Below are 24,623 nucleotides of genomic sequence, written 5' to 3' on the forward strand. Positions count from 1 at the left end.
CCCCAGCTGAGCCACACCTAAGTCAATTAGGGCTTCACACCCCGGGAGAGAAGGAAATCCGTGACTAGGCTCCCTTTTCTCCTCTGAGGTCAGAGAGGAGGTTTTCCCCTCCACTGAGCATTCATTGTCTCAGGGAAGGAAGTCTGACATCCACACAAATCTGCCTGGGGCTCAGGAGGATTGAGGCAGAAAAAGTACCCAAGAAACACTTGTATTTCAGGTTCATCAGGATGGGCCTATTCCAAGTGGACGAGATTAAACACGTGGCGTGTGTGTAGGTTACGAAAGGCATGTGAGAGGAACTGGCTAGTGTTTGGGGTTATGAAAGATCAGAGGTTATGAAAGACCTTGGCAGTTATGAAAGATGAGCCAAGAGTCTGATCCAGCAAGGCAGAGAGCAGCCTCAACCAGCTCGGAGGTGAATGGACAGTCAAAATCAGCCAGCAGCTCGCATGAGGAAGCTCACACTGCCTGGGCAGGTCTAGGCTAAGGAAGGCTTGAAAAAATCATGGACTAGAAGAAAAAGATAAATATTACCATTTAAATGCCTTACAGGCAGCTCTATTTTCTTGCAAAGTATTTTGGAAGGTCTTAAAATACTAGCTGCAGTTACTGATTTTCTAAGAAGTATTCTTTACTGGCCTTCTAGTCCTGTTTTAAATCTACCTGCACAAGCCACCTAGCTGCAGTAAATCTGTAAAAAATGAGGGTTCATTCAGATATTTCAGCCTCTCAAGTTCAGCCGACGGTGATCCTATTATCACTATTCTACCACCAGAATGAAAAGAAGGCTGGGGAAATTCTACTGTTCAAATGCTTATTTTCCAGACATCACTTAGAAAAAGGATATACTCCTGCTAAGAAAAATATTGAGGAGAATACTTCCCCCTCTTTGAGACAGTACTTCTCTGTGAAGTTGTGTATAACTTTCTGTAGATACCTTCAGTGGGGATACTTGTGTATCCTGCCTACTGCGTTGTGATTCACACTGCCTGCTTTAAAAACATGCCTTAAACAGTTTCCAAATGCCCCTGTGCAGCCTAATAACAACAAACCTCCAGGCAGACCCCAGGTATACAGGAAGAAACCACTTGCACTACATCAGAATAGGATCTAGCCTGTTTCAGAAATAGGTATAGACTTTTATTCAGTAACTAAAACTTTGTAGTTCAAGGAATAACACAGAAAGCACTTCTATCATGGTCTGAGATGCTTCCTAGAATGCAAAACCATTATTAACTCTACATTTTCTTTTCCACCAAAGTTAAAGCTGTCTATACTACATCTCAGCAGTCCACAAATCTCACCAGGAAATACATTTACCTATCTGCCCCTGCACAGAAACTCTCTAGGGAAGGTCCTGAAGATGCCTCATGCTATGGCAGCAATAAAAAGCACAAATTTCCAAAACCTAGAGGAAACTCAGATTAGGAAGAATCCAGACGAATTCTCTTCTATACTAGTCCAAATTATACTGCATGTTTGTAGGGTTTTTGCACTTAAGGAAACGAATCTAACATAAGAACGACGCAAATATGCATTTGGAGGAAACTAAGGAAGAATCCAGACCAATTCTCTTCTATACTAGTCCAAATTATACTGCATGTTTGTAGGGTTTTTGCACTTAAGGAAACTAATCTAACATAAGAATGACGCAAATATGCATTTGGAGGAAACGTGACTTAGAACAATCAGTCAGCAGAAAGACTGACAAACATTTGGTGAGGATTTATTCAACAAAATTCCATCATTTCATGCTTAAACCAAACTTATACACTTTGTGTAGTAGTTAATTCACCTTCTCATAGTTTGTTACCATTTTTTTTCTGATTCAAAATGGGGACTACAAAATATTTCATTAAGTAGACTGACAGCTTTGCTGTCTTTGTGGCATCCACTGCCAGGGTGCAGCTTAGAAATTTAAAGAATGAAGTTGAATTCTTGTGATACAATCCACAAAGTCCAGTCCCTTGCTTTAGAAGGAAAAGGTCCAGGTGTTTAATTTTAAAAAGTGTCTATTATTTTTGTGAACTGCCTAGGCAAGAGTGTCCCTCTCATCCCAAAGTCATCTGTGTCCTACAAGATAAACAACAAAAGAAAACAGGCCTAGATTTAGGGTCTGTTACATTAAGGAGAATACCCACATCAATTTAATTTAGCCTAGTTTCTAGGAAATTAAATAATTTTGTGCTCAGAGATAGTAAATGGTGGTGTTAGGCGATTTTCTTCATGCAAATTCATTACTAAAGCATCTCTATTCTAGCCCTGAAAATGAAACTCTCAACCACAAAGCAGGTGCTGAAAGACAATAACAAATTTCATGCACTCTATGTACCTAATGCCTCTTTCAAAAAGCTACGCTGATTCAGTCCCTGGGCTCTCTTTTTTGCCATTCAATGCCAAGTGTGCATCAGAACAAGTCATTTGGAAAAGCCTCACTCTGACAGATAAAGTGCGTGTTCCCAACACTCACTCGGTGTTTTAAGCACAACAGTCTGGCTGCTCTATTGCATAAGCACGCATTCGTCCTGGGCTGCCCTCCTTCTGAGAGGCGGATCCAGAATCGCTCAGCTCTGTTCCCTGCTCTGCCGGCATGGCAATTTGGCTTATACGGATTCTGGAACAGCGGGCTCTCAATTCTCTTCTTCTCATCCTTGACAAATCCAAAATAACACACGAAGACAAGGGGAAAATGGAAAGGGCCATGTATTTCTTACCACACACTTGAACTCCCAAGCACTAACAAGCTAAACTCCCGAGGCCGCTTTTCCCACACTTTTTCCCTTTCACTCCCGAGATGGCCAATGCCAGCCTCCAGCTTTTCCCCCAAAGCCCCGGTAACGCTGACAGCCGGGCCTTCGTTCCGCGAGATGACTCTGGGCACACGGGAACAGCGGAGCCCCAAGGGACCGCTCGGCCTGGGAGCGCGGCCGCTCCTCCTTCTCCCGGGGGAAACAGGAGCGCCCCAGCCCCAGCCGGGCGGTCCCGGCGCCATGTCAGGAGGGGCGGCCGGGGCACGGCCACGGCGATGGCGGCGCATCCTGCCCTCCGCATCGCGCATCCTGCCCTCCGCATCCCGCATCCTGCCCTCCGCATCCCGCATCCCGCCCTCCGCATTCCCCCTGCGCACCCTGCCCGCCGCATCCCGCCCTGTCGGCGCGGCCCCGGCGCTGCTCTCCGCGGTACCCTCGCCTCTCCCGGCCCTCCTCCGCCCCCGGGGCTCACCTAAAGTCAGCGCCCAGCAGCCAGCCCGCCTTCCCCATTGACCGCGGCGGCCGCCTCTCTCCGCCCCGCTGCGCTGGGCGGGGCGCGGCCGGGGCGCGCAGTGACAGCGCCGGGCGGTGTGTGCGCCCAGGGCATCCTCCTCGGCGGGCGCTCCTGGGCGGGGAGCCAGGCCCCCTGCGCCCCCCGGCCCCGCTCCAGGCAGCGCGGCCGCCGCGATGAAGCCGTGCGAGGAGGAGGAGGAGGAAGGGCGGGCGGCGGCGGCGGGCGGCGGCGGCGGGGACCCCTGGAAGGAGTGCGCGGAGGTGGCGGTGCAGCTGGCGCTCCGCGCCGGGCAGGTGAGAGCCGGGCGGGCTGCCCCCGGGACGGGGCCGGGCCGGGCCGCCCCGCGGCCGGAGGAGCCTTCTCCCGGCGCGGTCTGAGGAAGGGCCGTGCGGGCGCTTGGCTGGTGCGCAGAGCTGGGGCGCGGGAGGAGGGCGGCGGGGCTCGGCACCCGCAGAGCTCGGCCGCGGGAAGGATGGCGGCCCCCCCTTCCCGGGGGACCCCAGAACTTGGGGGGCCCCTCCCTCAGAGGCCCCATCCCACGGGAGCCTCACGCCGCGGGGCCACTTCCCTCGAGGCCCCAGCCCGGGGGAGGGGGGGCCCAGCCCTTGGGGGTACTTCCCTCGGGGGATGCATCCCCTCGAGGGGCCCCTTCCCTGGGAGGCCCCATCCCTCGGGTGCATCCCTTGGGGGTTGCATCCTTCGGGGCCAGCATTTGTTTTCCAGCAGCTTGTGCAGAGAAAAATAACCCTGTCAAGGAGGTTTTCTCTTGTTGGATCTGGCAGAGTCTTCAGAGTGGCCGAAATTCACTTGCTAGGGACAAATAGCTGTGTGACGAAGGTCTGTAGTAGCTTATTTCAGATCTGTGTTTTGACACAGCAGGTTAGTCATCTCCGGAGACATTCTGACCCCACTCTGTGCAGCAGCAAAACTTCCACCAGGTCTAACAGAGCCAAGAAGTGGGATCAGCAGATTGATTGATTGAGAAACTGGGTGAAACACAAATTTATTCAGCAATGTATATTTCTCTCTCGCTTCCATTCTGCTGTATTTTGAAACACGCTTCGTACCTATACAATGTGATTTAAGAAGCCCCCTTTTCTATCTTGAGTCCAAGATCCGTAACTTTTATAAATAAAAATATTAATAAATAAAATTTACTATTAAACAGATTTTCTCCTTAGTAAAAAACAACTACACAAGTGAACAGAATGCCAGAGGAGAGGAGACTTGTTTTAATAATACAGGGACTAAATGGATAATCCAAATCAGGATGACAGGTCATGCTCTCACAGACTCTCAAAACAGGAATTTCTCCGGCACAGTAATTCTGCCAGCCATTTCACAAGAAGAGACTCACGACTTGCTCAAGCCTCCACACCTTATTTCTCAAAATACCAATTTGTGAAGCCAGCTTTAAGCTTCGCCAATCATTTCACTTGCTCAGAAAATCACAGCTGAGCACCTTTTCCTGGAAGAAGTAAACATTCCGTAAGACTAATCCTTGAACTTGAAATCACAGTTGGCCATTGCTACCTTGCAAATGGCAAGAAATACCTGATTCCTTGGCAGGCCAAATTTAAACCAGCCAAGGATATTTAAGAAGGACTTTGGAAAGTGTTTTTTTTTTCCCCAATTATTTTGTCATGCTAAGGAATCTTTTTTTGTTACAAAAGGCACTGGAGATCCTTCTGGAAGAAAAGGTGCAGGTATGGCTCTATTCTTTTATTTAAGTGTCAATCTGCTTCCAGCTATTACCAAAATAAACTAGAGCTAAGGACACCTAGTGCAGTGTAAAATGTGTTTGGTAGGACTGGCAGTTTGTTGAAGATTGAATGATAAAAATGGGGGTTATTTTGATCACCAAAAGCGGTCAATTCCACTAGCCAAGTTCATTTTTTTCTTTTGCTTCTCTTCCCATCCCTCAGACCTTTCCACCTTCACCTGCATCCCTAGAAATCTGCTTGCACTCTCTATCTCCCCACATCCAACTCCAGTTTCCATCTCTGGATGAGACTTTGCCACTTCAGCCTTTCTTTTAAGGTGCTCAATTTCTCAGGACTGTGGCAGGTTAGGAAGGGTTGGAATCATTAGAAAATGTCAACAAGAGTCTTGGCCTGAAGAAAAATGTGCACCTCTAGATTTTGGATTTCTAGGAAAAGTCAACCAGTAATACAGTTTTCTGGACTCCCCTTTTGGCTTATACAACTAATTGATTTGTATTGAATTGTGTTTCATGACTATAGGTAAAATATATCTTCTTCCCAACAGAGAGGAGTCTATACTCTGGAATAGTTTCTTCTAAACTTAAAAGGCCAATATAGAAGTGATGCTTGAATGTGTGTCTAAAGTGTTGTTGCTGGAGTAACCTCTATTACTGGCTTAAAATCATTGCTTCTCTTGCCCATCCTGTGGTTTAGTTCTTATTACTTTTATGCAATAACACAGGCTCTCATTTAATATATATGGCTGTTTCATAAAAGAATGGTAATGATTTTGTAATGTCTGTAATTGACCTGCTTTAAAATTCACTCGATAAGGCCACAAATAACTGCACTTTCTCAAATTTCTCTTCTGTTTTTTTTCTGTAAGCAAGCTGCTTGCTCTGTTCATGAGAGTACAGCCATAGGTTTGATACTACTTTTTGCTCAAGAAAAGCAGGCATGACCAGTCTGTGCATCTTTGATGCTGTTAAGAGCACTGACTAATATCTGCACTGTTGTCTCCAATTGCAGTATTGGAGAAGCTTAACCAAATTGAGTAAACATACATCCAGGTAAAAATAAGAGTAAGAAACTGATACTAGGACATAGTATGCTGAAGTTCAAATTTTTTTCTTTTTCTTTTTTTCTCTCTGTTTTTTTTTCTTCTTTTTTTTTTGGAAAATAATTTTATGAAACATAAAAGATCTAGCAGAATACCACAAAAAAAAAAAAAAAAAAAGACAGAATTTTCACTGGTATTCTAAAAAGCCAAGATTTTTTTTCCATGATGTTTGCTCCCAGGGGAAAATTTTAGGCTATTTTTGATGTAACATGGACAGATGTTTTAGCAAACCAGATTGGAATTTCCTGAATTATTTGCAGATACTCATGCTTTCTATCTAGATGTTTGATTTTATCAGTCAGCAAATATTTCAGGACAGCATTGCAAGCATCCAAAATCCATCTTGGATCTCCCAGAAGTGTATGGTGGGTGCAAGCAGTATGGTGAAATGAAATATCTGATATGAGCACACTACTGTAGGTGGCTCTCCTGGCAGGTATTGGGGGAAAAGGCATCTTGACTCTCTGTCTTCTTCATTCTGCTTTGTTAGAATAAATTTCACAAAGGCATTAAAAAAGGAAGAGTCCAGGACTGACTGCACTGAGCCCCAGTGTCTCCATTTCCCCTGCTCCATGGGAAACAAAGGAGGGAGCAGGGAGAGCCTGGGTCTTGCTCTGTAGTGTGGTTTCTATGTAATGTTGTAAATGCCCCTTGCTTTGCATAACCCCCCAAATGCTCCCAAGCAGGGTATTAGGATAAGATCTGCATTAGAGGAGGGGCAGCATGGGCTAAGAGTATTGAATGGCTCTGCTCCAAATAACCACGCTCCCAAAATTCAGTTGCTTAGAAATTGCTGAAAAATCTCTGTAATCTACGGATAAGCCCTAGTATAGGAATAAAGACTAGTAAAATACATTTACAGCCAAATTACAGCATCTTGATTGCCAATTTCATTGTACAATGGGGATAAGGTGCAACCAGCTGTTTCCATTTCATCATCCTGTAGTTCCTTTGGTTTCTGCTTACCTGCTACCTGTAACCTAGAGTGAGACTTTTATGGAACCCCATGTCCATCTGGAAAGACCAGGCAATCGTAGCAGGTATCCATAGACGTTATTGTAAAGCTTCTGCAAGGAGAGGAGTTGAGTGATGCTCTCACAGTGTTCTGAGGCAGCAGGCTCTAACATCCTTTGTAGGCAGGTGACTTTTAGGGATTTTTCAACATAAATTGAATTCTACACTGCTCTGAGCTGTTTGATCATTTTTCCAAAGAATAAAAGTTTTTCATCAATTATGCAGGAATAGGGCAACTTTGGCTTGGATTGCATACGTGTGCAAGCTGGATCAAAGCATGGGGTCCCTTTTGTCAAGCCCTTTGTAACTGGCAGAGAACTGGCAGAATCAGAGCAGTCCATCCTACATGCTGTGGGTGAGCCTCTAAAGTTGTGGTGCCCATTTGTGGCTGGTGACCTCTGCCCAGCACCATGACTTGTCTCTTCCTCCTCTCTTGACATACCGCTTGCACAAGAGGTGGGGAGAAGAGCTCATTGCGGGGCTGGTATATGCTACATGTGTGTCATGGCTCCTTGGCACGGGCCCACAGAGGAGATGGGTGAGAGGGCCATCGGCCATCTCCTCTGTGGGCCCGTGCCACAGTGCAGGCACACCCTTGGCTACTCCCACCTCCAAAGTGGCTGGAGCCTCATGCTGGCCATCAGAGAAAAGACTGGGTTAAACTTAAAAATGGTCGTGAGCAACTGGGTAAAGGATCAGAAATGAAAAAATAAATTTGAAGGTGGGATGTGCAAAGGGTTGTACTCAAACTGGAGAGATCGAGTGCCAGAGCATGCAGTGAAATCAGCTGATTGCAGAGCACATCCACAGGAGAGAGGTTTCATCTCCACTTTTTCTTTTCCAGCCAGGCTCAGGTATGATCTCACTGCCCTGCTGAGCAGTGGCACTGATTTAAATGTCTGCAAAAATCTCAATCTACTATGCATTAAAACTGAATAGAGGTCAAGAGCACGGCGTTGCTAAGAAGAAATTAAAATCTTCTTGTCAAAAGGAGGACATTCCTCATCTATTTCACTATGTGAAATTCCGAGAAGTAAAGACAATAGGAAAGTAAAGAAGAGCAAATAAAATAAAAGGTATCAGTATAGCAGTATTTTTAAGAATAGTTGGAGTGGTTTGGATTTTGCTTTGGGCTGAAGAGGAGCCCAAGGGCCTTGCTGGAGTTACACTTTTATGCTTCTGTCATAAATCCTTTAAGACAACCACAGAGGGCATTAAGAGAAGTAAAAAGATTAAGTATGGTTAATATTTTGATATACAATAATGAACTTTAGCAAGACCTCAAACTGAAAAGTACTACCTGCCCTCACAAGCTCAGTAAATAGGCACAACTGATGTGTTACAACTCACAAAGCAGAAACATTAGTCCAGATATCTTCTGTAGTAAGGCAATAGTCAGCCATATCCATTAATTGTCAGAACAATTAGCACATCCTTCAAATAAAGTATTTTATACTACAAAAACCAAGAGCCGAGGTGACATTTGGGAGTTTCTGGTTCCCTTTCCCGTGCATAATGTAGCAGAACTGTTTTCTTTGGTCATCAAGTATTTCTCAATGGTTTAAAAATACTTTGATCAATGGAAATTTAGTTAAGCAATTGAAATATATAAATTTTAGATGGGACTTAGAATGTTGATCTTGTTGCTGCTGGGTTACAAATAAGTGCTGCTTAGTTTTTGCTTTGTTTTGTTTTTTTTTAATTTCAAATAATTTATAATTTTCACAGATTAAAAAATAAGCGATCTCCTTTTGCATCCTGTCCCTTTATTTTTCTTTTTAATGAAGAAGTGGGGAAAAAAAACAAAACAGAAAGAAAATGGGGGAAATGGTGAAAAGCTTTCATTAAGTGTTTTCCCATATGTGCATTTGTACTTGAGCTTGTAACAGTAAATACCCTGAAGAATCAGATAAAGACATTCCAGAAGAGAGTCCAGGTTTAAATCATTGGTTTCATATCTAGGGAAAGCTTCGATTTTTGTTCTTGTTAAACACATGGCAATTATTTAAGAAGCAGAGGGTGGTCAGCATTTAAATTTCAAAAAAACCCACAAAAAACCCAAAAATTACGTGTCTTTGTTGGCAAAATAGAAACCAATTATGTTTGCCTTACTGCATAACTTTTGAAGTAAGAGAGCAGTGGGATATTTGCCTTGTAAATTAAAAAAAAAAAAAGAAAGAAAAACGAAAGAAGAACAAGAAGAAAGAAAAAGGGCTTCCCTTGAAAAATGCCTGAGCCTTGAGGCTTTTTCTTACCTTGTGTACACTTTTGGTAATTTTCTAAATCATGATGACTGCCATCATCCTTTTATTCCCTTAGCTGCATCCCTTAATCAGTCTTTTTCTGAACTGTCAAGAGAGGTTTTTTCAGAGTGATTCAAAATGCTGTGTTCCAAAAGAATACTTGTTAGCTCAGAATGGTTTTTTGTAAAAAATTATAACAGCCTCTGGTAGAATTAGGTCTACAACTGTTTTTCAGGATTAGCTATATTTTTTTCAGTGAAGATATTATTTTAACATGCAGAGGCTGAAAGCCCAACAAATCTGATTTATGAACTTCTGTTTCAGATTATTAGGAAAGCTCTAACAGAGGAAAAACAAGTGTCCACAAAGACATCTGCAGCAGATCTTGTGACAGAAACTGATCATTTTGTGGAAAATTTAATTATTTCTGTGCTGAAAGAGAAATTTCCTTCCCACAGGTGAGTGCCTATAGGAACTATCAGTGACCTTTTTTGTCCTTTACATGCTGCATCTCTGACTGGTATTTAAAGGGAACTTTAAAAGTCTGTGTATCTTTCTTATATCTCTGTATCTTTCTTATATGTTAACCTATTGCTGTTGGACACTTTCATAAGACTCCTATTTTTTTAAAAAAATAGCATTTCCTTATACTTAGTGCTTTATTAATAGCAATATTTTCCCTGTAGGGACATCATGGATGAAGGTTTCATGTGGATCTCCATGATGTTCAGAATACTGGTCTGTTGCTTACTGTATAAGAATTATGCTAATGCTATCTATAAAAATATAGCAGAAATATATGCTAGCAAAGGTCCCACCCTGCAGACCTTTCCTGTTGCTATCACACATATGCATTTGTCAGATCAGGAGAGGTAAAAGTGCATTCAATTACATTTACCCTGTGTTCTGTAGTGAGAAGATCAGTGAGAAGCAGGGTTGTTTGTCATCATCATCATTATTTGATGCCTACTCATAAACAAGCTATAAATTATTACATGGAGTGTAAAACCCAAGGTTTTAAAAGTAGATCAGGTTGTTGATTCCTCTTGAATTATTGTGGTCAACTTGAAAATAACAACTTGGCTCATGTACAGATTAGAGAGAGGGTTTGTATTAGTTGCCAGGTTTGGTTTGATGCAGGGACTAACACTGATTTCTACATTTGATTTCAGTGGATAAAATTCATTTTCCTGCAGAGCCAGTGGAAGGCCTGTGTATCCCTTAAATAGTGTCTGACTCCCTTCTAACTGGGGGCATCTCTGGTGGGGATGAGCCTTGCATTCTAGCACTGTGCAGAAATGAACAAAGAGGAGAATCTGAAGGGCTCAGCTACTAATCTGATTGTCAGTGATGCTGCTGGGCAAAAAAACACCATAAGAAGGAGCAGAAAGCATATTTTTATACTAAATATGGCTTTCTAAATACATGCTGTATGTGATGGCATACTGAAGCAGTACTGTACAGCATAATGTGTGGTTCTTGGCTGCAATTCTCAAGAGAATGCCAGGCTTTACAAGCCTATTATTTGTGTAATATTCCTTCTACTATTGCTGGCTGTGCTCTTCTCTCATCTCCACTCTTATTTTTTTTTCCTTGAGCAGTCTGGCAGAGAACATAAAACCTACACATTTCCCATAAATGCGAATCACCAGACCCACACAAGTTACTCAGAATGGGAGCAAAGGTTGTAAGGTCAGCATAGGCCTAGCAACTGAAAAATCCCAGATTTTATCAACTCCATACAGTTAACTTCTGACTTTATAAGTAAATAAAGGAACCACTGTTTCTTTAAGACAAATTTATTTTGTTCATAGTGGTTGTTGCGTTTGCTTAGAATTTGTTTAGATAATTAATGCATTTAGATTAAACAATAGATTAAAACTAAATTTCCCTAGACTAGATTAAAACGTGCAATGAGGAGTCTACAAAAACAGCCAGGGGTTAAATAGAAGTACAATGAAAATATTAAAAGATAATTTATATTGTATTCAGTCTTTCCCCTAACCAGGCTGTTGGAAGCAGCACTGAAAATTTCTGTGATTTCTTTTTCTTCTAAATCATCTTGATTCTTACGTCCTCTGAATCAAAAATGGACTTTAGGTGTTAGAAAAATTAAAAGGGAATCTTATTAGAATCTGCTATTTGCACTGAGGGGTTTATGAGTCTTAAGACACTGGAAATGTACTCAGAAGTAAAGAGAAATACTAAGAAAATCCATTCAAAAAGTAATTCTGTCCCATGTTTCTTTTTTCTTTTTAGTTAAGTGGTATGTATCATCTTCATTCACATTTCACTCAAGTTTTAATCTTTGCTCACTTTTTAGTACTCTGATGTGCCCCAGTGAGTCTTTTCAAAAGGAGATTTTTTTCAGACAGATCCAAGAGTTATGGGTAGGCATGGCCAGACTACCAGGGGCTGCTGGTTGCAAAAGGCTATCCCAACATTTACCCTTGCTATTATTACACAAACTGTCATCTTTTGTGTTCCTTGTGGCCGTAATTCTGTAGAGATTAAAATCAGGACACAGGAGTTTAAGAGGGTGACATCCAGCTCTAGCTTCCCATCGTTCTGTCCTCGGATCCCCATATGGGGATAGGTGAGGGATCTGCCCAGACTGAGTCTCCTGCATTTGACTGGGTATCATTCCTGCTGCAGATTATGGTATGTTACAGTTTCCCTGCTGTTCCTGCAATGAATTTCAGAGTGGCACCATGGTATGAACAGATGTAGTCTAAGGCTTGACTAAAATTACTAGACTCATTTTGAGTGGGAGTGAAGTGTAATCCAGATTTGAACAGAGGTCAGCAGAGCTGGCAGGCTGGCATATTAAATTAACTATTTTAAAGAGGTGGTTACCCTTCCCACTTCTCAAGCTGTTCCTAGAATTTACTCCAGTACTTCACACTGAGTGTTTTGCTTAGTTTGCAGGTTTTTACAGGACACAGGGCAAGACATCTGAGGTGACCTTACAGGACTCTCACATTTCCCAGTGTCGTATAGCAGCAAGGGGGGTTTTTGGTTACCCATTAGCCCAGATTTCATAAAATGTGCACCTGATTTGTTCTACATCCATTTTGAAAAAATTACTCTTGAGCATGAAGATTTTATCAGTGGCACTGCTGTGCCCCAGCTCCAGGTTAGCATTTCTGAGCTCAGGGACTGCAGCATCACACCCCCACTGTGAGGGAAAGGCGAGAGACTGGCTCATGATGCTCGAGGGCAAATCATCTTACACAGAAATACTCCTGTCTTTAATGAGGTTCTCATTTCACCTTTCTTTGACTGGCCAGACAGCAGCTATAGTTCAATCTCCCGGTGAGGGAGCTGCAGAGGGTTGAAGCAGAGGTATAATTTATGTGGAATATGGATAATCTGAGGGGAGATGTAAGGTGCTCCACCTACAAGATGAGCCTCTGCACAGACAAGGCATGGTTGGGTTTGGATGCTGATTACAGGATTTGTGAAAGCAAAAGTCAAGTGATATAGCACCAACAAGTCAAAATAATGGAATATTTAGAGCAAGGAGCCTGCAAAGTGTTATGTTAAACTGAGAGTTTCAAACACCTGTTCAAGCCTGTCTTGTTTCTCAGTTAGGCAGTAGCATTTTGTCCTTCAGCTGTTTCTTTTAATGGAGATGAAAATAGTAACAAACACTTCCTAATTCCCTCTTTGTACCAGCTGGGTGCTATAATGCCATCAAAATAGTCTGTTTCTACTTAGGTTGAGGCAGAGTAGCATTTGGAAAATTCAAGAAGTCTCCTCCTGTGCTGTCTGCAGAACATTTTAAACTCCTGGCTTCAAGTGTTACCTGGAATCATGAGGTACAGGTTGAAGACACAAAATAAAATAGCTGCTACTTTGGTCCTAGGGAAGGACTCTTTTGCAAAAGACATTTTCTCTTTATTTTATCCTATTTTTTTTCTCTTTATGTCTTTGAGAGAGGCTTTTTTGTCTTCAAGCATTTGCAGAAATTCTGAATACCACTACCAGCTGTTCAAATGTGAAACGACCAGCAAGATTCAGTACTAGAAGTTGGATTCCACTCCTGTTATACATAAAGGATTTTATGAAAATCTGTGAGAGTAGCACCTGCACATCTCTTACAGAAAGAGACCCTGGGCAGTTTATGGGAAAGCAGGGATAATTAAGGTTGACAGGAAGTGTGCCAGAACTGGATGTTCGTTTCCCAGGGAAAAAGGAGAAAAAAAACTACTAAAAGAAACTGGGACAGAACAACAGAAGAGAAGATGATCTCAGATTTCATTTTGTGCCTTGTGCATCCAAACAACAAACAAATAAAAATAATTTGTTGATTTTTTTTCTGGGTCATGGGAAAAATAAAGTCCAGCTTTGTAAGCTTCCTTATTTCCTGAGTCAGATTACTGTAAAAAATACAGATATGTGCAAGACTGTGGATTTTCTAAGAGTGTATTCTTTCCTTATGACTGAATTTGACCGCAGAAGAGAAGCAGGTACAATTTGCAGTTTATATTAGTTACTGCAAGAGACAGACCTAACCTATAAAATTATATTCTGCATAAAATAATCTTCTCTTTGAGTTCCAGGGATGACAGTTCAGATCCATTTCTGCATTCATTTTCATGGCTTCCTTAATGGTGTACTGGGGAAGTGCACATAAATAGAGTTATTTTTTGCCATGTAAAATAGTATGCTGTAGATTTGAGAACTCTCCCTCAAAGTCTCCATGACAGTTACCAATTCCTAAATTTAAAAAGCAGTATGTATGTTTACATTTATGCAAGAATGTTTTATGGAGAGAGGGAGTAGTTCTCTCTTAAAAACCAGAGTGATGGGGTTGTACTTTCCAAGTCATGTATCTAAGCTAATGTTCCGGGATACTTGTTTTACTCTTGCACCAAATGCAGGTTTATTGCAGAAGAATCCACTGCTGCAGGTTCAAAATGTGTCCTCACCGACAGTCCAACCTGGATTATTGACCCTGTTGATGGAACGTGCAACTTTGTGCACAGGTAAATGGCCAGCAGCCTGGGAAACACATCAAAACCCAAAATGTAGCTTCTCACATGTCCTCCCTTCCTCCTGAATGTGCTTTTCCCTGGTGGGGACTCACACATAGGAGCCATCCCTTTATCTCTTGGTACCTGGCGTGGTGTGTGGCGGGGAGGCTGTGTTTGTGCCATTATCTGAGAGCAAGCTGGAGTTTGTGCGGCTGCCCCCCGGCTCACAGCCCCCGGCTCACAGCTCACAGCCCCTGGCTCACAGCCCCCGGCTCACAGCCCCCGGCTCACAGCCCCCCGGCTCACAGCCCCTGGCTCACAGCCCCCGGCTCAAAGCCCCCAGCTCACAGCCCCTGGCTCACACCCCCCGGCTCACAGCCCCTGGCTCAGCACCCAGCTCACAGTCCCTGGCTCACAGCCCCCGGCTCAAAGCCCCCAGCTCACAGCCCCTGGCTCACACCCCCCGGCTCACAGCCCCTGGCTCAGCCCCCAGCTCACAGCCCCTGGCTCACAGCACCCAGCTCACAGCCCCCGGCTCACAGCCCCTGGCTCACAGCCCTTGGCTCACAGCCCTTGGCTCACCCACAGGCTCCGCACGTTAACGGGCAGGGACCCGAGCGAGCGGCGCCGGAGGAACAAGGCTGTGCTGTGAGGACACTTGGCCCCGTGCCTCGAGTGGGTTTTGCACATTCCTTTTAGGAGTTCTCCCCTTTAGACACGGGCGCTTCCTTCTTCCTGGAGGTGCCACCCCTGTGTGTGTGTAGAGCAGCACTGAAAACTGAGTTGTACAGAGATGCTGGTGTTAAATTCTCAAGTACCTCCGCAAAAAGAAATCTAGGGGTCATTGCTGCAAAAATTAAGACTTTTAAATCACCATTCGAATGTTAGGAACTGTGAGTATTTCTGCTTAGAAACCCTGCCTTATAGTTAGCGGCTTAAAATAACTACAACTTTCATAAAGCAAAAAAAAAAAAAAAAAAAAAAAAAAAAATCATTTCCTTGACTTATGGTGCAATTACACAGAATTCTAGGGGAGGTGGGGGTTGTCATGTGGCGACGTTTCATGCAATTAAGTGACATGTCCTCTTTCTAGCAATATTTTATGGACTTCCAGAATCCTTTTTGAAATGTGGTTTTAAGAAATGAATTTACTTCATTGTTTAAAATGTAATAATTAAACAGTAGTCAAAAGGACCGAATTAAATGCATGACCCTCACTTTGAAAAAGGACAGCATAGAGGAATTGTTTTCTTTTTATGTTGGTGTCAGCAGCAAGGTATCTCCATGCTATTTAATTGCTATCTCAGATGCATAGCTTGAATGAAGTGTGTTCTTAAATGCAATGACTGGTTATAACATTAGTGGTTTTATACTGGATAATTCAATAACACTAAAGCAAAAATAACCCTAAAATATACTACATGTTCAGTGTAAAAATTGTGATATCTTCATGAGTTTATTTCTTGCCTTCTTCAATATTAACTTATATTTTAAAAGGAATTGATAAAGTTAAAAGAGGCTGACAAAGGAGAAATAGTATAATGTCAAGGGCATTTTGACAAGTAAATTCACAGAGTTCCATGTGGGATTTTGTTGCCTAAGGGGGATGCATAAGGAGTAAGTTGAGAGATTTTTCATCAGTACTACTTCATTTCTTATTTTTCACAGATTTCCAACAGTGGCAGTGAGCATTGGATTTGCTGTTAACAAAGAGGTATGAAGTATGTTCTTTAAGATGGGCACCTGAGAGTTGGCTAGAAGTCTCAAAATCATGTGTGAACTTTAAATTTTTAAAAAAAATCAGTCACTACTCAGGTTTTCCTGTGATTTTAAATGCATCTGATCATACGCTACTCAGCTAAAATCAGTCCTGCAAAACATACACCAACTGGCAATTAAAAAATAATTCTATGAATTATTAAAAGTATTACAGGATTTATTTGGAGAAGAAGGAAGTACTGGTGTGAGCAAGGTTTAGTTAGACAAAATCATAATAAGTTCAGTTTAGTGCTGCCTCTTCATAATTGAAACAGTGTTCCTGTGTTGTTGTTATTGCCTCTTTCCTGCTAGCAATATCTGTGAAAGCTAACTCCTGCAAGGAGTCAATGTAGAGCTGATTATATGAAGAGTGCAAAATTATGGACCTAGTTTGTTCAATCTGCATTTGTATTTTTCTTTACTTTGTAAAATAGCTATATTTACCACAAGAGAGCTTGATTATAGTGAGGGTGGGAAGGTACCTAGCCTTTCAATGTGCCATTTTGAGTTTCCTAGCTATAGTTATTTGTGCTAGTGCCTTTTCTCCAGATGTTGCTGGTTTGCAATTTGATATATATCTATGAAGTAACTAGTTACTCAAATTGCCAATGAATGTGCCTCCTTCAGCCTAATTCCACAATCTTAAATATATGTACACCTTTAAGCAAAGCCAGCAAGAATTCTGTGCTGTAAGCATCCAAGTTTTCGGATTTGCTAGTACCTCTTACTGATTTAAACACAATAATGTTGTGTACTTCTCTGGTTGGACTTTTCCAACATGGAAACTGCAGAGAAACACTTCGATGCTTTTCTGAAATTTATTCATTGTCAAAGGTCCTTTTGAACACTACATTTTGTTACCAGACAGTTTTCGCTAATATTTATGTTTTCTAGAACACCATCATGATTTTGATGCTGCATATTTTGGGTTATGTCAACTAAACAAAGCTGAAACAAAAGTAAAGAATGATGTTAAATCTCCCTCAGTTAAACAATTAGGACAAGCAGAAAAAAGAGTAAACTGAAAAGGAGCCAAAGTATACACAGGGGAACTGTCCTGATTATATGCCTTGAAGAAATTCCTGCAGATGTCTTTAGGGAAAGAGTCTATTAATGGAGTGTTCCTCAAAAAAAACCCCTTGGTTTAGATGGGACCTCAGGGTAGGGAGCCAGGACAGTCTATTCCATTTGAATTGTCACTGATGAACACCAAGTGCAGAAGGAGAAGATTTGAAGTCTAGAACACCTGAGATGTTTTCTTGACCTTGTGGCCAACTTCAGACACCTCGGGCAAGTCAATTAATTTTTGTATACCCCTAAATTAAATAATGCTAATATTGCTGATGTAGGGGCAAGTTTCAGAGCTGACCCTTGAAGTTTGTAAAGTGCTTTAAAGTCTTTTGGTGGAGCCTATTAAAGTAATAGAAATTTTAAATACCAAGACTACCATTCTGACCCTCTTTTCACTGGTAAACAGAATCTCCCTCAAAAATTCCAGTGTTGCACATTCTTCAGCTTTCATTGAGGGTATTTCTGTCCAAACTCCTTCTCTTGGAGTCCTGCGACTTCAAGAGATCTTCACAAAAGGATTTTGCAGAGAAGGACTTGAACGAGTGACTAGAGTGTACTGCTTTGATTGAAAAGGCAGGCAAATTCAATGCACCACGAAAGCTGAGGTGCCTACAAAAGCATCCACTGTTAATAAAGAGTGCCATGACTCCAGAGTTTGGGTTCCTGACTGATCCTGGGGCTGCAAATCTTTGTGGTCCAGCCAAGGTCAGTGGGGTTGCTTCAAGGAGTAACTCCTCACCAGTGAAAGCAAAGCATTCAGAGTCTTGCCTCAGAGGTCTTGCGTATTTTCAGTAAAAACATTTCAATTGCATTTGAAAACAACTCCGTGTTTAATCCATTCTAATGGGAACAGAAACAAACTGTGAGCAAGAATTTAGAGGATCAGGAACACATTGCATTAACTTCTCTTTATAAATTGAATTTTATATGACCTATATCTCAATATCACAGTAATAGTAAAATTATTCTAGTTCATCAGTGTAATCTTTATTATGTGTACCAATTGAAGTATTGCTGATCTTTTTGCCATTAGTAGTTGTTTATATTTATGATGAGTAATTTGAGTTGCATTCATTTCTTTCCTTTTCAAAATCTTAAAGCTTGAATTTGGTGTAATTTACCACTGCACTGAAGAACGATTATACACTGGTAGAAGAGGTCAAGGGGCATTTTGTAATGACAAAAGGCTTCAGGTATCAAAAGAGACAGGTTGGTCTAGATTTTGTTAGAACTCTAAAAGGAATATATTAATTTTGTTTCAGAGTTGTTGCAAATCATCATTAGGATAATGAACATCATTATCCTGATGGAAAGTATTTCACCTGCATGATAATTTTGTTGTTTTGTGTTTGTTTTTTTCTGAAAAATCACTTTCCTCCTTTTCTTTTTAAAATATACATCTGAATATGAACGATTTAAATAATCCTAAATTATTTTGTTTCACAACTGCTGTTTAAATAAGGAAGAATGTGTAGATTCACCAGTTTCATTCCAGCTGAGCACTGGCATAACTTTTTATAAGCAGGATGCAATGGGAATGGTGAATCAAATTCAGACTGTTATTGTGGCTGCTATTCACTTCTTTTCCAATGAACTTGTGCGTCACAGAGTGTGTGGCGTCTGTAGGCAAATGTGCTAACAGTGATTTATAGGGTGCATGCTTCATTAGGGGTCCTTTAACAGCTTGCTCTGGTGTGTGAGGTATGTTTTGATGTACAAATAGCCAGCAACACTTTGCCAGCACTTGAATGGAATTCTTTTATCTTTTATTTATATTTAAACCAAGTCATATACCTGTCTGTTTACCTAATGATTATAGAAAATAATAATTTGGTATTATTTAGGGAAGTTTTCTTTTAGTTAATCAAAATACAAAGGAGAGCATAGCACTCATTTGTAAGTGGAAGTAGACATATGCCAGAAATGTGCACCACTGTCCACGCAAGGTGGTAAAAAATTCACCCCAAAGAGAGATTTAATGAGCTCGAACACAGTAAATTCAAGCAATTAGACGTACAGATTTCTGTAGTGCCTGAAGCAGACCCCGCATCAAGATTTCACCTGAAATGTGGGAAGTTTGGCTATTCATCTAAGTTAATAATGATCTGAGGTCTACATATTTGGAGAGACAGATTGTAAAGTCATTGTAAATACTAAATCCCTAAGATTTTAATCATTGATTACACATCACATTTTTATCAGTGCTCAAATATCTCATATTCCAAAAAAACCCATACTGGCAGAGACTATTAGGGAGACCTGGGGGTGCTCCCAGTTGGACTGCATGAACCACTGTGGAAATGGCCTCACATGTTTTTGCAGTCAGAGAGTTCTGGTTTCCAGCTGAGCAATGAACAGTTTGGCACATGTCAATTCTGTCTTCCTTTTTCTAGACATCCAGTCTATGTGGGTGTCTAGAGCATAGCAAAGGAAATAGACCTTCCGCCCTTCCAAATGCTTTGAAATTTTCTTTTGTTTTAAGATGCATTATTTTGTGGTGGGAAATTTTCACCAGTGAAGCTGGATCTGCTTTAATCTCACTTCTACTGATATTATAAGTGTTTTAAATCACAGTTGCTCTCTAAGGGCTGTGGCTTCAGTGAAATAAACCAGCCCTGGAAGAGAGACTTGTGTTTCCCTCTACCTGCCACTGGAATTGAAGTGGCCATGATGTGTTTGAGATCTAAGCTGTCATGTCACTTGCTGCCATTTGTTTCCAGGAAATGTGATTGTTGTATGACATTGATCTACACTTATGCATTCATTGTTCGGGCTTAATCATCTGAAAACACAGCCCAGGCAAGCATTGTTCTTTGTCAACACCCAATTTTGTAGAGGTTTGGTATGGAGTCCATGCAGCTGTGATACACTTAAATTAAGGATCCATCTTCCCTGTTATCTTGAGTGATACTTTGTTCTCATGCTTAGATTCATGTCAAGCCTTACATGTGCTAATACTGTAAATTTATTTTCTTTCTTTAATCTTCTGGGGTCGACAGAACTGATCTTTTCCTCATAAATTTATCCATATCACTGTTAAATCTTTTCTACCAAGCCAGTATCTTGAATTCCTGAAATCTCATAGTGTCTTGTGACCAGTCAGCTCCTTTTTCTAAGCAGAGACCTCCCTGTTAGTTGCCTTAGTCTCTTCATCCAATTACCAGCTGTAGCCTTGAGGAATATTTAAGAGATCTGTCTATGCATTAGAAATATTTTTAATAACAAAAGAATAACTGCCTCAGTCACAACCTAACTATGGCTAGCATGGTGTGAATGCTTGGTGTATTTCAGCAATGAGATGGACATTAAATGTTCTCTGATTATAAACTGGGTCTGTTATGCAAAATAATCTAAGGCATATTGCTTTCACCATCCAGAATTTTTAGTAGTGGCTAAACAACAAATACCCTACAGCATGCCCGGATCAGTGTTTTTCTGTTTTAACACAGTAATTTAAAAAACAGCAGTTGAATCTATGTTCTTACAGTTAATATTTGTGACACCCTGTAACTTTCAATCTGATTACATACCCGTTACTTACCAACCATTTTACCACATTGCTCGAATCCATAAGGTTCATCTGCAATATAAAATTCTTTGGTAGCCTGTTTAATTAAATGGTGCCTCACTCCAGCCTAATTTGCTTTTGAAAACCTCCTTGCTTCTTGTGTGGAGAACTTTCATCTCATGCAGGAAGCTGTAAGAACCAGGTAGAGGTTGCCTACCTGAGTGAATGCCTCACCTTTAGCCCAGGGTAGGAGGTGACACCTGGCATGGGGCACAGCCCAGTCAGTGAGTTCTCAACCACTAAACCTTTGAGTTGTGTCATCCCTTTAATGCCTCTGAGTTCAGCTGGCACAGCAGGAGCAGGGACACTTGGCATTTGATCAACAGTCTCCACCTACATTGGCACACACTGTAGCCTGGCAGTATTCAGATCTCACATGAGGACTGCTTCAAGACCTTTCAAGCCATTGTGAGTCTCTCCTTTGACTGTACACAAGGCTGGTATCTCCATCTGCTCTAGGACAGCATTGCCTTTGCTGAACACAAGACAAATAGAACTTTCACAGATTATTGTGATGAAAAATACTACTTGAATTTGTCATAAGAAGGGTGGTTTTTTTTTTGTCATAAGGTGTCTTCAGTCTTTGAAATGCCAGAATGAGCTATTACTAGGTGACTGGTGATTTAGGGAGAAACTTTTCTTTCCTCTTACTAGGTTCCCAAATATTTATAATTGATTTACAAATTACATTAGAATTCCCTATTCAAGAACTATCGTGTTTTCAAATATGAATAGATTAACATCATTAGCAGTTACTAGATTCCTGGATTATTTTTAGTTGACTGCTAATATTAGTGAATTTGCCAAAAGGTGACTGGTCAATGAAATAAAACAATGTATGGAAAGAGAAGGAATGTAAGAATGCATTCTTGATTTTAATCCTCCTGTTTTGGGGTTTTTTTTAAGTGTGTTTAGAACAGACCATTTGATAGGAGAAATGCAGTCTTGCTTGAATTTCTATGCAAAGTTGTCACTTTATGAAAAAGTTTGGGGTAGAAAAAGGGGCATGAAAATTATTTTTGTGTGAAAAGTCCATTAATGTTTAATTTAAAAACAAATTTATGGAACCTACCTGGAAGCTGTTGAATTAATGGAAACATCTCTCTACCTTTGCAGATATCTCGAAGGCCTTAATTTTAACAGAAATTGGTCCAAAACGTGACCCTGCAACTTTGAAATTGTTCCTTGGTAACATTGAGAGATTGCTCAAGGCCCAAGCACATGGGTAAGATGTTTTACAGCATGTGTCTCACGTTTGTGACCAAAACATCTTTTAAAAAAGTAATTTTAAAAAAATTGAAACAAGTGTGTTGTACACATAGGTTGAAGTCAAAAGCATTTTCTTCTTTGTGTTGCTGTGGAGTGTAGGGTCCGTGTCATTGGGAGCTCCACGCTGGCCCTGTGCCACTTGGCATCTGGCGCTGCAGACGCCTATTACCAGTTTGGGTTGCACTGCTGGGACCTGGCAGCAGCCACTGTCATCATCAGAGAGGCAGGTGGCACTGTGATAGACACTTCAGGTGAGCAAAATGCCCTTGCTTTTCCACTGACTGTTGGGGGATTGGGTGAGTGGCTGCCTCGGGGCAGCCTGTGTCACCCCTGTGGCTCTACCTCATTTCTAGCAATATCCTGTAGAAAGGTCTGTAGTTTCCACTAGGCTCAGGCTGGTTATTCAGAACACACTGATGTAATTCCAGCATGGGGTTTCATCACATCAAAGGTCTTCTGAGTCAAACTGTATTTCCATGACTTTGAGTAATTCCCTTAAAGCCTCGTATTTGCAGTAAGGAACCAGCCCAGGAGGTTGGCAGGTACGCTCAGACGTTCCAATTAGATTTCAACAGAGACATCCTCCCGAGAAAGGAGGACTCTGAGGTACCAGTTTGGACATATATGACTAGAAACTACTCAGAGGGAGTAAAGGGCAGCACAGTCTCCAGATTATTAATTAATTTAGATGGTACACATCTCAGAGTAATGTTTTACTGGTGACCAGTACCTGGATAATATGGAAAGATCTGGTGGATTAAGAAGGGTATGCTGAATGAACTAACTTCTGTCCCATTGCTAGAAGAGGGGAATATTGTATTTATTGTTGGCTACTGAACAAATCCAGGCATTCACTGCTCCTCTTGCATACTTTGGCTCGGTATCTAGAATTTTATAAAATAATTTTTTGCTGGAGATTTCCATGTAGGAGTTGTTGAATTAGGTTGTCCTTCCCACCCCAAAAGGAGCTACGTATGAAGTTGTTTCTGTGTTTCTGACCCTATCTAATTACAGCATGGCTTATATTTAAGACACTTCTTGTTAATCATCTTGTCCTCAGGGGGACCTCTGGATCTTATGTCCTGCCGAGTGATTGCTGCAGGCACGAGAGAGATGGCCATGTTCATAGCTCAGGAAATACAAACTATTCACTACGGACGGGACGACGAGAATTAAATACTCATTGCGTGGAGTTTGCCCTCCTGAACCGTGTAACATTTGCGAGATGGGTGTCTTGAAAGGGTACGTGATTTCAGCAGGATGATTTCTGGGGAGATTTTCTGTGTCAAATATTTTTTATAAATTTATTACCACGTGGGAAGGCATAGGGAGATTTTTAGACCTCTAAGAAACATGTTTCCTTTTTAATATGTATCTCTTTCAGCAGTGTCTTTTTTATAAGATAGAATATTTTACTTGTAGCAAATTAGTCTCAAAATTAAGTTGTAATTTCATATCTGTGGGGCTGATATTTAGTCTTTTGTAACACGCAGCTAAAAAATGGAACTTTATTTTTACAGATGCAGATCTCAGGTAAATGAGCTTTAGGACTGTAGTGAAGGAGGAGTAGTTGAGATGTGTGCCTATAATAATACCCCTATTCCACGATACTTAAGAATGCAATAAAAATGGCATTGTTATTTCCTAACGACGTCATAGCTCTGTATCCATTTATGTACATGTCTGTGTGTGTGTATATATGTGTATATATGCACCTATGCATGTATACACACACATCCCCAGGGGTGTATGTGTATATATATGGATACCCTGGATGTTTACAGCAACTTAGAGGATGCATAGAGAGAAGAAAGCTAATATTGGGAGCTGTTTTCAGGTAATGGTTTTTTTGGGTTACTTAGGTGGTTCCAATCAGGGCTATCCAAATGGCAAATAGCAGAGCTGACCATGGAAAATGTTTAATTGTTTTACAAACTGCCCGGCTGGTTTTGTTTCCCTTCGTCCCTCTGCATGGGCATAAATCATACTGTCCTGTAGGCCTCTGTAAGATACTCAAACCTGCAAACAATTACTACCATAGAGTACTTAGAGTTAAAACCAGGAATATTAAACTCAAGCTGAGTTATTCACAGTATTAACTATGACACACAGCAGTAGGAGGCCAGCAGAAAAGAGCACAGTGTCAAAGAGCTGTTGATTTTAGAGAAACTTCAAGCAGAACAACAGGATCTGGCCCCTTACAGGCAAGTTATTAAAAATATGCACATAAGGTATGCTTGCAAAAAGTTGTAAATCACATGCCCTTCTTGCACAACGTTGTAATCACACTTTTTGATCAGAAAAGCCTGTAAAATCAGTTACATAAATTTCCTAAATACACGGTTGTTCTCTATCCCTGTATCTACCCCATAATTTCTATTTAGATTGTGTTTTAAATTGCGAGCACAGGGAAAACACAAGTGTGTTGAGAAAAGCAGTTGATATGAAATCACTTATATTTTTTCATCAAAATTTAATTAAAATATATCTCTTTTTTGCAAGAGTGCAAATTGAATAAAGGAATGAGCCAAAAGAGTTGGTTAAAAATATTTTTTGTACACTGCATGTGTAGACTTTCTAAATGTGTTCAGATATCTGCTTAGAAGATACAAACTAAACAATATTTTTAAA

General features: G+C 41.2%; 1 protein-coding gene and 1 long non-coding RNA gene across 2 annotated transcripts; one reads left to right on the forward strand and one right to left on the reverse strand.

The window, feature by feature from the left end:
- Positions 1-625: 625 nt before the first annotated feature.
- On the reverse strand, positions 626-3,350 carry LOC137475410 (uncharacterized). The gene is made up of 2 exons (XR_010999878.1): positions 3,226-3,350; positions 626-2,653 (listed from the first exon to the last, which is right to left on the reverse strand). It is a non-coding gene; the product is annotated as an uncharacterized lncRNA (long non-coding RNA).
- IMPA2 (inositol monophosphatase 2) lies at positions 3,287-24,623 on the forward strand. Its single transcript, XM_068192636.1, has 8 exons — positions 3,287-3,560; positions 9,672-9,805; positions 14,234-14,338; positions 15,995-16,040; positions 18,256-18,364; positions 21,840-21,948; positions 22,092-22,243; positions 23,053-24,623. The coding sequence occupies exons 1-8, from the start codon at positions 3,441-3,443 to the stop codon at positions 23,166-23,168; spliced, it is 891 nt and encodes a 296-aa protein (XP_068048737.1). The 5' UTR covers positions 3,287-3,440; the 3' UTR covers positions 23,169-24,623.

The sequence above is a fragment of the Anomalospiza imberbis genome, chromosome 1 (assembly GCF_031753505.1).
Source record: "Anomalospiza imberbis isolate Cuckoo-Finch-1a 21T00152 chromosome 1, ASM3175350v1, whole genome shotgun sequence".
In the NCBI taxonomy this organism is placed as follows: Eukaryota; Metazoa; Chordata; class Aves; order Passeriformes; family Viduidae; genus Anomalospiza; species Anomalospiza imberbis.

Coding starts and splice junctions, on each gene's coding strand:
- IMPA2 (XM_068192636.1), top strand. CDS start 3,441: ATGAAGCCGTGCGAGGAGGAGGAGGAGGAAGGGCGGGCGGCGGCGGCG. Junction 14,339..15,994: donor ACGTGCAACTTTGTGCACAG/GTAAATGGCCAG, acceptor TATTTTTCACAG/ATTTCCAACAGTGGCAGTGA. Junction 21,949..22,091: donor CTCAAGGCCCAAGCACATGG/GTAAGATGTTTT, acceptor TGTGGAGTGTAG/GGTCCGTGTCATTGGGAGCT.